This window comes from Rhinopithecus bieti, unplaced genomic scaffold, assembly GCF_001698545.2.
Source record: "Rhinopithecus bieti isolate Rb0 unplaced genomic scaffold, ASM169854v2 scaffold_19708, whole genome shotgun sequence".
Classification (NCBI taxonomy): domain Eukaryota; kingdom Metazoa; phylum Chordata; class Mammalia; order Primates; family Cercopithecidae; genus Rhinopithecus; species Rhinopithecus bieti.
In genome coordinates, this window is record NW_016810765.1 from 3,225,233 (window position 1) to 3,244,029 (window position 18,797).

The 18,797-nt window shown below is 39.6% G+C and overlaps 1 protein-coding gene across 4 annotated transcripts in view; it reads right to left on the reverse strand.

Moving 5' to 3' along the window:
- LOC108542641 (guanine nucleotide-binding protein G(q) subunit alpha) overlaps nt 1-18,797 on the reverse strand; it is a 328,639-nt gene that overhangs the window by 210,050 nt on the left and 99,792 nt on the right. Inside the window, exons 2-3 of one of the 4 annotated variants that reach the window (XM_017892717.1) lie at nt 13,311-13,445; nt 9,287-9,384 (exon numbers count right to left, since the gene is read on the reverse strand). The exons of 2 other annotated variants lie outside the window; for them this stretch is intronic. Coding sequence is in view for 1 of the 2 variants with exons in the window: in XM_017892716.1 (XP_017748205.1) it covers nt 13,311-13,329 (19 nt within the window). In the remaining variant the exon portion in view is untranslated. The remainder of the gene's footprint in view (nt 1-9,286; nt 9,385-13,310; nt 13,446-18,797) is intronic. One more of the 4 variants, XM_017892716.1, reaches the window with a different exon arrangement.

Below are 18,797 nucleotides of genomic sequence, written 5' to 3' on the forward strand. Positions count from 1 at the left end.
TGGACTGGCTGTAAACTCCTAGCCTCAAGGGGTACACCAGCCTTGCCTCCCAACACCCACCCCATTTTCTCCAATTTTAAAATGAGGCATAAGAACACAGTATCCTGGTAAGGCAAGAAGAAGAATCATTTTTCTAGATACCACATATCCCCTGAATTTATTTCTGGTAGGGGGCTGGTTGACTGAGTTATTCCAAGGAATCACCTAATTCAGGAAAGCAATGGTGGTTCTTCTTCCCTCTCCCCATTCTTGACTAGTAACATTATATAGAAATTTATTGTGATTAGCTTTTTTTTCCTTCTGTGCTATCTCCTTTTTCACACCTTCAATATTACTTTTCTGTTACCATAAGCCTGAAGGTAACCCCTAACAGAACTATGTATATGTCGCTGGGAAGAAGACAAGACAGAAAAATGGGATCACTTCACAGAATGACAGTGTATTTCTTCTACAATGAATCCAAATCTAAAACTTAATTTTCTAAATGTAAGTGGTCATTTTCATGTGTCCTTTCTCAGGGCCTGTTTCTCACTCCCTCTCAAATTTCCTTGAGATCTCCAAAACAGTAACTATCTTTATCTTACCCCCAAAATGTGAAGAAAATAAAAGTGCCAATTTGGATATTAAAGACGGAATAACAGAATGAAACACAGAATGGCCATTATCACCAGTGTCCTTAATGCCATTTCCTCACTACAAAGTTGAGAAAAACAAAGAAAGGGAAGGAAAGGAAGAGAGAGAGAAAGGAAGGAAAGAAGGAAGAGAGGGAGGGAAGGAATGAGGGAGAAAAAAAAGCTAGTAATATGCCATCTGTCCTAAATTCATTTTGTTTTTCTGATGGTTGGATTTCATTACTATCTTTATAAACAATCACAAAATTTCAATTAAGTATTACAGTTTTCATAGAAGCCTCTTAAATGACTGCAGATGTCTTGGTAAATACATAGCCCTCACACAGTTACAATGAAAGGTATTTCTAGCCATAGAGCCCTGCAGTGGCTGATTCCTTTAAAATAATTTTCCTATTACTTTTAGTAAAGTGATCTGGAACTCATAGAAATATAAATTAACAGCTGTAATGTGAATGCTATCACCCCAATTTAACAGGATTAATTCAGAAAGTTTAAAATGAGTATTTTATAATTCCAACCATGAATAGTGGACAAAAGCATAAAGTGGCTGAAACCTACCATCTCTCTAGTAGAAATGAAGCTACAAAATTGTTTCTCATTATCAACCTATGATTTGCAGAAACTAGTATCTTAACTCTCCCACAGATTGCTTCTTTATTATCACGATCCCACAGCTAAAGGCTTGCTCTGAGGACCTAAGTGTAAACAATCATTAATTCACAATAAAAATAGAAGAAATCCTGATTTGTGAGGTTAATATCAGGCAACAGGACCTTTTTTCTCCTCCTGGTCACCTGCATATACTTATAACTACCCTACCCCCATAAAAAAAGAGAAAGTATCACATGAAGTATAAGCACACTGGCATGTGTTTAATCGAAATCCCTTTGGGCAAGAGCAGTCAACATTTGGCACTTCTTTGGATCTAGTCACCAAGTCCCTGGGCACTGTCCACACACTGGATATCACACTAATGTAGACTCCAAGTAGGGGCCAAACATGTGACTGATAAGTGAATTAGGAGAAATTAAAAGAAAAGAAATAACAATCAAACAATCAACCCTAAGATATTTTCCTGTTGCCAGAAACACACCCAGGGATCCTTTCTCCACCATCTCATCTTGCTGGCTACCCCCAGGAGGCTGACCAATAGGGATTTCCACAGCTTTGTTATACTCTGCTTTCTGCTTGGGTTTAGCCAATAGGAAACCAGAGAGCAGGAGAAAAAGGAAAGGGCATTTATTCTCCTAGCTTCCCCTCTGCAGTAAGCACGGGTGTGCTATGTTGACTTCAAGAGGTTCCAGCTCCTGCTGGGTGGCCCTCTCCATACCGCTGCGCTCTCTGGGTTCCAACAACTGCTGCCTTGTCCAGCTATTGCTTGGCCCCAGGTAACTGCACCAGCTCATACAAGTTACTTACACCTACTCCACTCCTCAATCCCCACATTGGAGTGTGCCATCCGTTTCCTTCTGGAACTCTGACTAGTACAAATACCAATCAGATGAAGGACAAGGAATACAAGGGAATGGAGGGCATCCCCTCTTTCTCCTCTGTCCTGTTCTCTATAAATCTTTTATTTACAAAGTGTTTTCTATTCAGTAACTCATTCTCATGACACACTTCTGGAAGCCAATCATGATAAAGAAACAGGGCTGGGCATGATTTTCACAACTATCCTAAATCTAGGATAATTCACTTCTATTGCCCACAATTTAAAAATATCTCATCCGGGCTTTGACTAAACCCATTTTTTTCTCCCTTTAAGCTAATTTCGAATTTCTGAATATTATTTCAATTAAAGGAACCCATTTTGAATCTTGGTGCCATCTTCCAATTGACCAACCCTAAGTTCCAGGTAAACTTCACTCAAGAACTTAATGTTCACACTTTGATTTTATTATACAAATGTTGTGAATTCAAAGTGAAGGCAAACCTTCACGTAAGAAAAATCTGCGTGATGCAAATATTGTAGGTAGAGTAATACAAGTAGGAAATTAAGGTATTATTTGGCACTAGAACAGAATTCAGCCAAAAAGCACAGTCATACATTGGTATCCACGAGGAACTGGTTCCAGGATTCCCCTCTTTGGACACCAAAACCCAAGGGTGCTCAAGTCCCTGATATAAAATGGTAAATATTTGCATATAACCTATACACATCCCCCATATACTTTAAAATATATCTAAATTGTAATACCTAATACAATGTAAATGCTATGTAAATAGCTGTCATACTGTATTGTCATTTGTATTATTTTTACGGTTGTATTGTTTTTATGGTTTTTATATAATATTTTCTATCCAACGTTGGTTGAATCCATGGATATGGAACCCGCAAACAGGGAAGGCCAAATGCATATGGACTACAACATCAACAAAGAAAAAATCTCAGCTTCTTTGTTCCATACAGTTCTATGACAGATAAATGAATTATTCTTAACAAATGTATAAGCCAAATTTCATGTGTCATTCTCCTATTTTTATAGAATTATACAATACTCTGAGTTTGAAATGGACATTTTAACAATTTAGTCCTGATTGGTATGAAAAATTTTGGTATAATAAAAAAACAGCTGTTCCCAAATTACATAAAATTATGTTGTTTCCTAAGGCCACATGAAAAGGAAAAGTATAAGCGACTTCACAATTCTCTATCTCTGAATGAAAAAAAGCAGACTTTTCTACTAGTAGATTACTTCAAGAATGCAGTGATGACTAATGTCTTTTCACAGCATAAGGCAATGAAAAGTACAAATAACTCTGACCAATCTAAAGAAATATGACTCTGTTTCCAAGACCACTGGTACTATAAAATCTAGCGACAAGCCCTTACATAAAAAGTCTGGAGGAGGGAAAAGGATTTCATTTTTGCTAGTTTAAATATATCCCCAATCAAGTTATTTAATAACTTTAACAAGCAATTGAACACACACAAGGGTGTGAGTCCCAGGAAAAACCCTGCTCTTTCTTTCAATGGTCTATATAAATATGACTTGAAAACATCCCCATAAAAATTATTTGTACCTTCAGGCAAGTACTCTGCCTTTTCTTATCCCAGCTCATCTAAATACCCAGAAATGAGATTACCCAGAAATAAGAGTATTTAAGAACCATGCTATGAAAAAGGCCACTTCATCCAGTGTGCATAATTGGCTATAAGGAACACTAATTTTTCTTCCCTACTCACCAGACCAGGATAAAGCACAGACAGCAATCCCCAGTTCATTTCACGTCTCCTTCCATCAGAACAAACATCAAACACAAACTCAATACACTGTGATACAGTGTATCACTTTGTAAGCTGTTAAGAATACATCACACTAGGGCCGGGCGCGGTGGCTCACGCCTGTAATCCCAGCACTTTGGGAGGCCGAGACGGGTGGATCACGAGGTCAGGAGATCTAGACTATCCTGGCTAACACGGTGAAACTTCGTCTCTACTAAAAATACAAAAATTAGCCAGGTGCGGTGGCAGACGCCTGTAGTCCCAGCTACACAGGAGGCTGAGGCAGGAGAATGGCATGAACCCGGTAGGTGGAGCTTGCAGTGAGTGGAGATCGTGCCACTGCACTCCAGCCTAGGCGACAGAGCAAGACTCCGTCTCAAAAAAAAAAAAAAAAAAAAAAACCCAAAAATTCCAATTGGGACAACCCCCTCCCCACAAATTTGTTTTTTCCTTTTTAGGCCTTTTTTTAACCCCCCCTCAAGATCTTTTCAACACAACAGGATTCCCACATACAAGTTCTGCCACAAATCTGTATTTACTCTATGTGTCTGATTCACATAAACCATATATATGTTAACACTGATTATTTTGCCTATTTGCATGATGGAGTCTGCAAATAGTTGTCAAAAATGACCATTTTANAGGAGATCTAGACTATCCTGGCTAACACGGTGAAACTTCGTCTCTACTAAAATACAAAAATTAGCCAGGTGCAGTGGCAGACGCCTGTAGTCCCAGCTACACAGGAGGCTGAGGCAGGAGAATGGCATGAACCCGGTAGGTGGAGCTTGCAGTGAGTGGAGATCGTGCCACTGCACTCCAGCCTAGGCGACAGAGCAAGACTCCGTCTCAAAAAAAAAAAAAAAAAAAACCCCAATATATCACATTAGGCACACACCCTCTCACACAATCTGATGTTTCCATTTTAGGCCTTTTTTTAACCCCCCCTCAAGATCTTTTCAACACAACAGGATTCCCACATACAAGTTCTGCCACAAATCTGTATTTACTCTATGTGTCTGATTCACATAAACCATATATATGTTAACACTGATTATTTTGCCTATTTGCATGATGGAGTCTGCAAATAGTTGTCAAAAATGACCATTTTAAATCCAATTACACGTTACCTTCTTAATGGTAATAAATTAGCATTTATTGTTGAAAGCAATCACAGATTCATTGGTTCTTTCTCTCACTTGAACTGGCTTCAAGCTTGGGCTATTATGTTATCAAAAGAGCTGCCAAGGCCAAACCACATATGCAGGAGCATTGCTCAATGCTTAAAAAATGTCAGTTATTACTGCCACTGCTCTGAAGGATGTTGGTGCCCATTTCCATACAAGGGCCCTGGAAAACAATCACTGAGTACTACCAGGAACTTCAAGGGTCTACATGGTTTATCATCTTTATTCTGAAGAAAAAAAAAAGGGGATGGGGGCAGAAAACACACCTTACCAGGGCCTCTCACAGACTGAGGGAAGCCTGTACCACTTCTACTTTTTTTTTTTTCAAGGGCCTCTGTTATGCCAAAACAGTTACCAAAACGGTGGCATTTAAAGTTATACAATGAATGTATTTATTTCACACTGCCAGGGCCTTTCATGACTGTATCTGGATATATTGTCAAACTATCAGAAGTCTAATCTGAAGACCTTAATGAATGGGAAGCTCAGGACAAACGGCCCCGCCCCATGCTCTTAACTGGCCAGTACCCAGATAAACAACAGCCAAGAACAAAACCCAAGACTCACAGAGCTGAATTATAGAGTAACTGTACTTCAGGTCCACTGGTTTAAGCTGAGAGTTTGAAACATGAAATCTCAGCACCACCTCATCTGAACTTGGGCTACTTTCACATACACTTGGAAAAAGCAGAACTAGAAATTTCAAGGAGAAATTTTCTACCAATAAGCATATCAACAATCCACATCTGCAAAGATAAAAGTATTCAATATCACTGAGTCAAAACTCAATCCATGTGTTGTCCACATTCCAGGCTATATCTACTTTAAAATATGTGTATTCTGTTTTCTGCACATTTTCCTCCACTTAGATTAAAAACCTGCATTTGAAACACAGCAGCTCTAAGACTAAAGTCACCATAACTTCCCATCTTTTAATGACTGTCTGTTAAGGGCAAGTGTTGAGTACAGTTAACCATTTGTCCCCAGCATGGTCTTGCAGAAGATCCGAGACAATTTTTAAAATGTAACACAGAACAGAACTGAATTTAGTATAATCAACTACAAGTGGAAACTGGACATTAATTTAGTAGTAACCAGGACTATTAATAATAACTAATCCAGTTAAGTTGTTTTAAAGGAAAAGATACCTTAAAGGTTAAGGTATGAGAGCATTTTCTTGGAGTGCCCGTAGTAAACATTTGTGTATTAAAAACTAACATCAGTTGATTGCAGAACTTCCTGAATATACTAAAAAACATAAATTTGTACACTTTAAAACGGTAAATTTTAGGCCTGGCGCAGTAGCTCACGCCTGTAATCCCAGCACTTTGGGAGGCTGAGGTGGGCGGACCACTTGAGGTCAGGAGTTCAAGACCAGCCTGGCCCACATGGTGAAACCCTGTCTCTACTAAAAATACAAAAATTAGCCAGACGTGGTGAGGCGCCTATAATCTCAGTTACTCGGGAGGTTGAGGCAGGAGAATCGCTTGAACCAGGGAGGTGGATGTTGCAGTGAGCTGAGATTGCACCACTGCACTTCATCCTGGGCAAGAATGAGACTCTGTCTCTAATAAAAAAAAATAAAATGGTAAATTATGGTATATAAATATCTCAAGTTTTAAATTTTTTAAAACTAGCATCAGTATAATTTGGAGAACAGGAAGTTTACATGAATTTTCATGCTAAAACTTGTTCAGCAAGTTACTTTGAGCCAATCTGCTCAACTTATTCCCCTTCTTTCCCCCTAAGAGTACATGTTCACTTGCTCTGCCTCTGGATGTATTTTGGACAAAAGGTTTGAGAAGCCCTGAACCCTCTGATTTTTATAAAGGAGGGAACTGACTCATTCACAGATTCTGCTGGTTGACAGCTAATGAGGGAGAAGATAAGACTGGAACCTACCAAGGTCTCTTATCTGTCCAGAGCTCCTGATCTTGTGTCCTCATACACTAAACATTTTTCCTATTAATAAAACTTACAAATATTTGTTGTAGAATATTATTTTAAAATTTGAACATTTTGATGTATTTCTTTCTTTTTTTTTTTCTAGGTAAACGTACTTTTTCCTGTTCTAGTTCTAAAATAAAACTGCAACAGGCTGGGCGTGGTGGCTCATGCCTATAATCCCAGCACTGTGGGACACCGAGGCAGGTGGAACATTTGAGGTCAGGTGTTCGAGACCAGCCTGGGCAACATGGTGAAACCCTGTCTTTACTAAAAATACAAAAAAAAAATTAGCCCGGTGTGGTAATGTGCGCCTGTAGTACCTTTGGGAGGCTGAGGTGGGAGAATCGCTTGAACCCAAGTGGCGAAAGCTGCAGTGAGCAGAGATCGCGTCACTGCACTCCAACCTGGGTGACAAAGCAAGACCCTGTCACAAAAAACAATTTTTTTTAAACCTGCAACAGTACTTTATTGTTATTTTTCACTTAACATACTGTGACAATTTTTCTGATACTAATTATTCTTCAGAAATGGTTAATAATAATCTGAAAAAAATCATAAAGATGTGTGATATTTTAAAAATTACCCCGTCAGAACACATTTTGAGCATTTCTAATTTTTTGCTTTTGTGAATAGTGCTCTGATAAACATCCCTAAACAAAAATCTCTGCCTGAATCTCTACTTCCTTAGGAGAGTATCATAGAAATGTATTAGCCCAAGGATGTAATCTTTGTGAAGGATCTGGCAGTCCTGTAACTGTACCAGCTGACACAGCCACAGACCCATCCCCCATCCCACTTTTGAAAATACTGTATTTTTTAACTCCTACAAATCTGAGAGACAGAACTAAATTTAATTTACATCTTTACTTTTGAGAAGAAACATGCTTCATACTTTTCTTGTCCATTTTTATTTCTTCTATGAACTTGCCCTTTTCATTTCAGGACTTGCTGTTTTTCCTACTCGTTTTTTAAAACAATGTAGTTTTTAAACACAAAATTAATGCTCATTTACAAATATTTCCCCAATTTGTCATTTTATTTTCATTGTTGACAAAACTGATGCATAAATTTGCACTATGAAAGAAATGATTATGGTCATTCATCTAAGCTTTCCTTTAGTGATTTCTTTCATTTATGTCTTTAAAAGGGCTCAAACATATGTATTTTATTCTAGCTTTCAAGGTTTTACCTTTTACAATTAACTAACAAAATAAGCAACACATATTTTGATGTGTGGTATGCAGTGATATTTTTTACTAAAAAACTTTTTCTCAAAGTCATTACATACTTTAAGGTCACATGGTCTCAGGAGTGTCTGGCCTCAGGAAATTTTTTTCATATCCTCTAATGTGCTCCTAAATGGTGATCAAAAAAATATATGAAGCATATCGAGTGTCCAAAAGCAGCAGTCCCAGCCCCCAGGGCCACATACCAGCACCAGTCACCAGTCTGTTAGGAATCGGGCCGCACAGCAAGTGAGCGGAAGGGAAGTGAGCACTACTGCCTGAGCTATGCCTCCTGTGCATTAGATTCTCATAGGAGCGCGAACCCTACTGTGAACTGTGCATGCAAAGGATCTAGGTTACATGTTCCTTATGAGAATTTAATGCCTGACGATTTGAGGTGGAACAGTTTCATCCCGAAAACAACCCCCGAGCTCGACACCCATCCCTAGAAAAATTGCCCACAAAACTGGTCTCTGGTACCAAAATGATAGGGGACCACTGTCCTACAAGCATCTCAGTGACATTCATTCTGTTCCCTCTTCTTCACTTCCTTACACAACCAGCAGGTCCGTATTTCCATCCCTAAGCATTAGATTTTTGCTCACTGCCAATTTATTTAAAGAACTCTCGCCGGGCGCGGTGGCTGACACCTGTAATCCCAGCATTTGGGGAGACTGAAGCGGGCAGATCATGAGGTCAGGAGATCGAGACCATCCTGGCTAATGCAGTGAAACCCCGTCGTTTCTACTAAAAATACAAAAAGTTAGCCAGGCATGGTGGCAGGTACCTGTGGGCCCAGCTACTCGGGAGGCTGAGGCAGGAGAATGGTGTGAGCCCAGGAGGCGGAGTGTGCAGTGAGCTGAGATCGCGCCACTGCACTCCAGCCTGGGTGACAGAGCGAGACTCCATCACACACAAAAAAAAGAACTCTCAAGAACAGTAGTGAAAATAATCCAGGACGTTAAATACTCTCTTCCACTTTATACATCTATTCCTACTTACATGTTACGCATATGCTACCTACTCCAGTTCCTCCTCTTAATAGCCCTGTGGACTTGGGTAAATTACCTGTCCTCTCTAAGCCTGTTTCCTTGTCTGCAAATACCACCACCTAGTTCACAGCTCTGCTCTGAGTTTTCAGTTAGTTAATCCAAGTAAAGCAGTGCCTGGTAGGAAACAGATAATAAATGTTAGCTATAATTTACAATGCAAAGTCAAGTGCAAAAATGAGAGAACAGTCTGATAAAAGGCTATAGGGCAGGGTTGGGTGGGGGGACAACAAGACCTCAGTAGTCAAGAGAAATAATATTTTAATACAATATTTTTAAAAGTCAAAATTAATACCCCAAATCCACAAAGAACAAAATAAAGACAGGATCATTGAAAGTACTATGTTGCACCGTATTGGCACCTGAGAAGCTGCCTTTGGTTTTGATCCAGTGGCAAGTGCTTTTATGTACCTTATCTAGTCTCAGCCCTGACTCAAATTCTCCATTCTCAAAATAACTGAGACTACCATCACCAGCATTTCAGTATTTAAATTCACAGTGTTTGGAGATTTTTTAGCTTGTTTATTCTTAATTTTATTGGATATAGACTGCATATCAGACATTCTTCCAGTATCAAGGATACAGGACAGACACAGTCATTACTGTCACAAAGGTAACATGCAAGTGTGAGCAGATGATTCACTGATAGATGAATAATAAATTATCTAATGGAGATGGCTGCTATGCATTAAAGAATGAAATGACAATGAAATACAGAGTGACCTGACTGTTGCTTTGAGAGACCCTCTTAAGAAGGTACATTAAAAGCTAATATTCAAGAACCAGCAACAAGAAAATTAGAAGGAAACAACATTTCAAGCAGTTAACCAGCTGATCTGGAGGCTGAGGTGGGAACATATTTAGCTGGCATGTTGCAGGTACAACAAGAGGGTCAGTGTGGTTATGGTATAACAGCTGGTAAGGCAAAGAGGTAGGAGGCAAGGCGGGAGCACAGGCTACACAAGCAACAGCCAAGTCACCTGGAGCATTATATTTCACGAAACAAGTTAGATTTTATTCTAAGTGCACTGGACAGCTTTGGAAAGTATGAACCAGGGAAGTAATAGGCCTTGATTTATGCTAAATAAAGAATGAATGACTGTTAAGAAGAAGTTAGTAGGGTATTCCAACAATCCAAACAAACAAAAATAATCCTAAAAAAAGTGTGCGTGGGGCTGACAAGGGGAGGGATAGTTTGGAGGTGGATGAAGTGAAAAAGGGAGGAGATGGCATAGGGAGAACTCGCTGATTTCTGGCTTGATGGATGGAGACACTAGATTCTTAGAGAAGCCTGAGGAGGAAAGGGTTTGCAAAGAGAGGACGTTAAGTTTGAAATGTGTATTCATCCCAATAAAAAGCACTGTTGTACACCTAGAAGATTCACTGCATCGACATGGAGGCTACCCACGTGGGATGAAACAGAGGATGCGATTTGTGTCCTACATTCTCTGGGCCTCAAAGGCAAGGACACAGACATGACTGAACATCTGCTAATGTGTGAGTCAGAGCAGGCTGCAAAACCTGGGTTGCAATTTCACTTCCTATGAGATAAATCTCCTTAGCTAAAGAAAAGGTAAGAAACTTGTTGGTCTCTAAAGTTACACACACACACACACACACACACACACACACACACACACTTATAAAGTGGCACCATCTGGCTGGGAGCGGTGGCTCATGCCTATAATCCCAGCACTTTGAGAGGCCAAGGTGGGTGAATTGTTTGAGATCAGCCCATGGTGAAACCCCACCTCTACTAAAAATACAAAAATTAGCCAGATGGGGTGGTGCACGCCTGTGGTCCCAGATACTCGGGAGGCTGAGGTGGGAGGATCACCTGAGCCCAGGAGGCAGAGGTTGCAGTGACCTGAGATTGCACCACTGCACTCCTGTGTGACAGAGGATGACCCTGTCTCAGAAAAAAAAAAGTGGCACCATTGCTACATGCACACTTCTTTTAGAGAAAACTGGGACTTCACTGTACATTATTTGGGAAGCAGGAAGATATAAAAATATAAAGTCATACTAATAACAGATTTTAAGCAGCAAGAACCCTTCAAACTTAATACACCAACCACAGAATTCAACATTTTTTTTTTTGCAGATAATAAAAAATATGACACACGCAATCCAGATTGTCGGGTCACACATAAACTGCACACTTTAAAAATGCAGTGGCTGGGAAATTATGAGATGCACTTTTGAAAAGCACTCTGAAGTCCTTATTAACCCTGCAAATACTTCCTCAGGATAGAATGGCTCATGTGGCCCTCCTCAAAAGAAAACAACGAATTTCATTTATAACAGAGGGAAAGGCCTAAGATGGATTTGAAATGCCATTTTCCACCTTATTGCATATTCATCAAGAGATCAGCTACAGGCAGAGGTGTGGCACAGAAAGAACATCAGCTGAAGTCAGGGCCCCCCCCAGCCCTGCCCTCAGGAGACAAGGATCCACACATAGCCACTTGGCCAATGAGAGCTGAGGATGAGCGAATTGGCCTGGATAACCTCTCCAGCGTTGGATTTTATGATCATTTTCCCTCTCTGTATATTATTATACAGCATTAAAAACTATTAAATTTCTCCCAAGAATGTCACCTCATATTTAGTATATGTTCAAATAATAATCCAAATAAGTTGACTAAAAACTACAGTAGTCTTCTTTCAAGGTTAATATGTCAAGATTTTTTTTTTCTTTTACTCACGTGGCTCTTCACTCTGAGCCTCTAAAAATAATTATCTTTCGAGGTAGGGGAATTAAGGTGCTAGAGGGAGCCAGCCAAGTACTGCCCCAGTTAAGAGAAGCAATGATCTGTGAAGTCTCAAAAAATACACAGATTTTCAGAGTGCAGAACATGGCATGCTTTCTGGGCTAATATTATCCCAGTAATTTCGAATAATGACATTGAGAATACTAAGAAGGACTCATATATGTTCCAAGTGTGCCTAATATGCACAAAACCACAAAAAGATCTGTAAGACAGAAAGTATCATGGAAAACAAAAGCTACTGAATCTGCACATGCAGAGCAGTTACTGACTTTTAAGGACTTTTAGAAGTCCACTGTTCATATGGCATCTAACAGTCAGTTAAAAAGAAAATGAGGGCTGGGCGCGGTGGCTCACACCTGTAATCCCAGCACTTTGGGAGGCCAAGGCAGATGGATGAGGTCAGGAGTTCAAGACCAGCCTGACCAACATGGTGAAACCGCGTCTCTACTAAAAATACAAAACTTAGCCAGGTATGGTGGCATGGGCCTGTCGTGCCAGCTACTCGGAAGGCTGAGGCAGGAGAATCGCTTGAACCCGGGAGGCAGAGGTTGCAGTGAGCCGAGATTGCACCACTGCACTCCAACCTGGACGACAGAGTGAGACACTGTCTCCAAAAAAAAAAAAAGAAAAAGAAAGAAATAAAGAAAAGGAAAATTGTACTCAAAGAAATATTTCCCTTTTCTTAAAGGAAGAAAAAGAACATGATTAAAACACACACGTACAAGCAAGCCAAACCTGTGCATTGTTCACATTTTAAAGTTTAAAATTTTCTCTTGGGGGGAAATGTTGATGTTGACCAAAAACCACAGTACCTGCTGGGGGTCTCATTACTGGCATTAAACCACTCAGCAAGGACTCTTGAAAGTAATCATTTCCAAATGGCTACTTGGCAGAATCCAACTACGTCACAAAGAGATGCATTAGGAAATCATTTGGGTTCTCACTTCTCCTAAAACAAAAAAATTTTTTAAGATTCAGCTTTTGTAAAAAGCCAAAACATCTGCCATTGGAGATAAGAAGTTGCCCCTTGGTAGTGAATGCTCAGAGGACTTCGAAGATAGGTACATGAAATGTCCCTATTCTTTTAGGTTATAATTACTCCAAAGCAGTCCAATGATGCTTCTTGTGTGTTCACATGTGCTGTCCAAAAGAGAGGCGCAACATCTGGCACCACCAATTTTGATGTCAAGACAATTTCACCAGTCAGTTAAAAAAGGTACACTATGGTCTGTTTCATTAATTTAAATTTTGTCCTCTAATTTATTTCACCTGAAGGCCGTATGTTCATCCAGTATTCAATCCAGTGACAGGAACAGATACGCAACAAAATGGTAACAGAGCAGGAGTCTCTCTTCCCATCTTTCCCCTTCAATTTCTTCAGAAATAGCAATAGTCAACCTGAGCCTAAAATAAATAAATGCGGGTTTCCTTACTGTTAAGTAAATTGCACATGGAAATAAGCCTTCTTCCTGCAAAGGGAAGGAACTCTTTGCTCGGAAATATCACACCTTGAAATGTATAACAAACAGGCAGGAAAGAAGAAAGGACACTCTTACAACCAGAATTACTCCTTGAGAAAGTAAAATTAAAGAAAGTACAATGGTGCATTTTATTAATGTTTAGTAAAGCCTGCACATATGATGACTTCCTACCATTTGCCTGAAAAATGAGGAAGTGAAACCAATTAGCCTCTTAATTTAAACTGAGCCTCTCCTCTTGCTCCACAACCCACGGAAGTGATCCAAGAAACAAAAACTAGAGTTAAAGGGGAAGAGACATCATAATCCAAGATATAACGTATGGTTCTTGGAATAGTTCTTGTTTTAGGCCTCATGACCCAACAAATGCTGTCTGAATTATAGCAGTATATACTCAGACATTATTTTTAATACACTGACCCAATAATACATAAAAATAACATTGGAGGAAGCATAATAAACATGGTTTCTGTTTTTTCAAAACAATCAGAAACCAGTTGTCTTATACGCAACCTTTCCCCTGAAATGTTTCATCATAGAAAAGATAAAAAAGTCACTAAGGCATCTAAGGAAAACAGTGGCTCACACAGACTATACCTGCTTACTTGAACCAATAAGGAAGTTAACAGAAATTAAATCAACTAAATGCAAAACACTTTAACAAATCAAAAAAAGAAAATATTGAATCACTAGGCATCACTAAGTTGGGTGATATTTCCAGGAGTTTGTGAAATCACACCCATACCCCCGTACTCAAACCCACACACAAGTTGGGGCAGGGCTTCAAAAACCAAAAGCTGCAGCCTAATGCTGACCCTAGAATGATTCCTTTCTTGTCCTGTTGTGTACTTAGGCTTTCCCAAGTATACTCACCATCAACTCTTTTTTTAGAGCCTGTCAATACACTACATACTAAATGAAATGACTGCTACAATATTCTAGATCTTCCACAAACTAGAGTTGAGAATATAGAGGTGGGAAAATTTCCAATGATGAAGTATTCTTCTTTCTTTTCCACATATTCTTCTTAATAAATATTACTGTTGAGGCAATTAAGTCATTACTTACTGCTTGTTTCGTACTATAACAGGTGCCATAGGAATTTTATAAAGTACAGGTAATGAACTTTTTTCTAAATAACAGCTTTATTGATATCACATATATACCCTACAACTCAGCCATTTAAAATGTAGAGTTCTGGCTGGACGTGATGGCTCACACCTATAATCCTAGCACTTTGGAGGCCGAAGCGGGCAGATCACTTGAGATCAGGAGTTCCAGACCAGCCGGGCCAATGTGGTGAAATCCCGTCTCTACCAAAAATACAAAAATTAGCTGGGCGTGATGGTGCATGCCTGTAATCCCAGCTACTTGGGAGGCTGAGGCAGGAGAATCGCTTGAACCCAGGATGAGGAGGTTGCAGTGAGCCAAGATTACGCCACTGCATCCCAACCTGGGAGACAGAGAGAGACTACATCTCAAAAATAACATAACATAACATAACATAACATAACATAACATAACATAACATAACATAACATAAATAACATAAAATAAAATAAATAAAATAAAATGTAGAGTTCAATGATTTTTAGTATATATACAGATATGTGCAGACATCACCAAAAGCCATTTTAGAACATTTTCATTTGGGTAATGAGACTTTTAAGGAGTTGTCAAATACCTAAGTACTCAAAACATCACACTACTTAGATAGAAAAGCTTGGCCAGGCGCAGTGGCTCACGCCTGTAATTCCAGCACTTTGGGAGGCCGAGACAGGTGTATCACCAGAGGCTGGGAATTTGGGATCAGTCTGACCAACATGGTGAAACCCCATCTCTACTAAAACTACAAAATTAGCCAGGCGTGGTGGCATGTGCCTGTAATCCCAGCTACTCGGGAGGCTGAGGCAGGAGAATCCCTTGAACCTGGGGGTTGGAGGTTGCGGTGAGCTGAGATCATGCCACTGCACTCCAGCCTGGGCAACAAGAGTGAAATTCTGTCTCAAAAATAAATAAATACATGAAATTTAAAAAGAGATAGAAAAGCTTGCTGCTAAATGCATTCCTTCTTGTTCTGGCTTTCAAGTACAGTTGTCCCTTGGTATCAAGGGGATTGGTTCCAGGACAAACCTCACCCCTGCCATGGATACCAAAATCTGCAGATGCTTAAGCCCCATACATAAAATAGTATAGCATCTGCATACAAACCACACACATCCTCCTGTATACTTTAAATGATCTCTACATTACTTACAATACCTAATGCAATGTAAATGCTATGTGAATAGTTGTTATACTGTATTGTTACTTATGTTATTTTTTATTGTTACTTATTTTTAAGTATTTTGCATCTGAGGTTGGTTGAATCCACACAGCCCATGGATTCAGAAGGCCAACTATATATATTTATATGGGGGCTCTGATGTAACTGCTTTGTTCTTTTTCTGTGTAACACATGCGAGTTTGGATCCGATCCAATAGCCTACGAGATACTATTGAAAAGTTCTGAGCAGGTTGGAACTTCATCATAGGACTCATGAAGAAGACAGTGGCATGGCACGAACAGAGTTCAATTTTACAGGGAAGAAACACAACAAAGAAATGGGACCAAAGAAAGCGACCGCAAGGCCCACACAGGAGGTAAGAGCCTGAAATTGTGTGGTGATAATGGGCAAGAAGGAAGGACTTAACAGTGAAAAGATAGAACAGGCAGGTTGTGGCTGTAGTCTGTGCCGCAGTGAGAGAAAGAGGAGACCAAGAAAGAAGCACGGCTTGAACCTGGGAGTCCAAGAAAATGGGAGCGCCTTTAGCACCACCAGGGGGTCCAGAAGAAAAACTGGTGAAGGGTGAAGTTGATAGGCCACTTTTACCTGTGTTACGTTGTCTAATGCATTTCCAGGTCGTAGAGGCTAGAATCTCAATTCTGGAAAGTTTCTTCCTGGGGCATTGGAAGGGAAACGCTGCTAAGTATGCACAGCTGAATATTCAAAGCAGGAAACAAAATCATCTGGATACTGGTTGATGTAAGGTTTCAGATCTGGTGGGAGGACCAGTGGAACTCGGCAGATGGGACTGAGAGGGACCCCTGCTCCTCTGCAATGTAGCAAATGGCTGCATGAAACAGGAGAGGGCGGCTTTGAGGGTTCTCTGTGTGTGAGGGTCTGCCCAGCCTGACCTAGGAGAGATATGGGTACAAAATCAAGTTTATCCCACCTTCCAGTGTCACCTTTTTCCCACTCTTCTCCTGTATCAGGTGTGTCCCCATGACCTTCCTAAGGATATGGAATGAGGGGCAAGGAAGGATCTAGAAATGTTGAATAAATACACACATTTACAGTCTTTTATGGCAATGGCCATGAAACTCTACCTTAGAGCCTCCACTGGGCCAGAAGTAAATTTCCAAATTCTGTTAATACATGGAACGGCTAGCCATGAGTCATGTGCCTTCAGTTTGATAAGAAAATTCTGATACTGCATCATGAAGAACTAAATATGTTTACTCAAAACTCACTAGGAATATTTTAGGCACCTTATTGAAAATTAATTTATTTTACTAAAATTGAAGAGTACAGTTGATGTCCCAACCTATTGCTGACTATAAACTAATAAATTTCACCACCTTGAGATAGTATAAAGCATGAATAATTCTAAAATACTAAATAAGTTCCCCCCTTTTCTCTCCCAACTCATCTCCAGAAATGAGTAACACAGAAAGCGAAGAAAAAAATAGAAAAAATACAAACCACAAGTCAATAGCCATAACAGATAATCAATGGGGTGAAAAAACTCATTCTGGAACTTTGATTTCAACCTAATTTTAGAGTAAGTAATTATTCTGTCCAAGAATTAGTAAGAATCAGACAATGCCATATAGAGAATATTTTATAATCATTAAATGTTGTGTGTTTTGAAACATGGCCATTGAACTCTTTTGCATATTAAGAATACAAGACTGTGTGCCAAACCTGATTTCTGCACCCTCCCCTTTTTAACCCAATCCAAGAAAGTGATTCTGATTGAATTACCTCACAGTTATGTACTCGCTGATGCCCTGACACTTAATGATTAGGGTGACCATATAATTTATCATCCTAAAAGGATAATTTCTAAGAGTAAAAGGGGTACTATTAAAAATTATGCTAGGACAATATGTGTAAACCACAATAGTCCTAGGCAAACTGGGACATACATATGATCCTATTAAAAGTATTCTAGAATAGAAGAAGGTTGTAAAAGAGCATTTAAAAAGCTGAAGAGAAGTTATAAAGGTGAAGAATATAGGGCATGGAAAAAAATCTGAATATTAGCAGGAGTACATAGTCCTAATACCCCTTACGGTGCATATTACAGATTATAAAAAGTGTATAAACTCCCATAACAAACAATCCTTTAAAAATAGGACCTAGGTTGGGCACAGTGGCTCACACCTGTAGTCCCAGCACTTTTGGGAAGCCAAAGCGAGTAGATTGCCTAAGCTCGGGAGTTTGAGACCAGCTTGGGCAACACGGCAAAGCCCCATCTCTACAAAAAAATACAAAAATTAGCTGGGCATGGTGGGCGTCCTAGCTTCTTGGACGGCTGAGGGGAGAGGATCACTTGAGCCTGGGAGGTCAAGGATGCAGTGAGCAGAGATCACACCACTGCACTCCAGACTGAGTGACAGGGACCCCATCTCTTAAAACAGAAAAATTAAATTAAATTTTAAAAAGGATCTAACGCACTGGGAGAAAATATCTGTAAAACAGTATGAAGAGTTAATAGTGAAATGTATTTAAAAATTTGCAAGTCATATTTTTTTTAATCTCCCAATAAAGAAAAGGGCAACTGGAAAAAAAGTAACAACTGAAAAATGATTTAGCCTCACAAGTATTAAAAGAATTAACAAATTCAAATGGCAATGACATAATATTTTTCAAGTAGTAAACTGGCAAAGATGCTTTTAAATGCTCATATTCAAGATTTGGAAATCTAAGGCAAAACTGGAATTCTATACACCAATGTGAAAATACAAACAGCCACAAAGCTTTCTGCAAAAACTCAACAATAGCTACCATATCTTTTTTTTTTTTTTTTAAGACAGAGTCTTGCTCTGTTGCCCAGGATGGAGTGCAGTGGCACAATCTTGGCTCATTGCAAGCTCTACCTCCCAGGTTCATGCCACTCTCCTGCCTCAGCCTCCTGAGTAGCTGGGACTACAGGTGCCCACCACCACGCCCGGCTAATTTTTTGTATTTTTAGTAGAGATGGGGTTTCACCATGTTAGCCAGGATGGTCT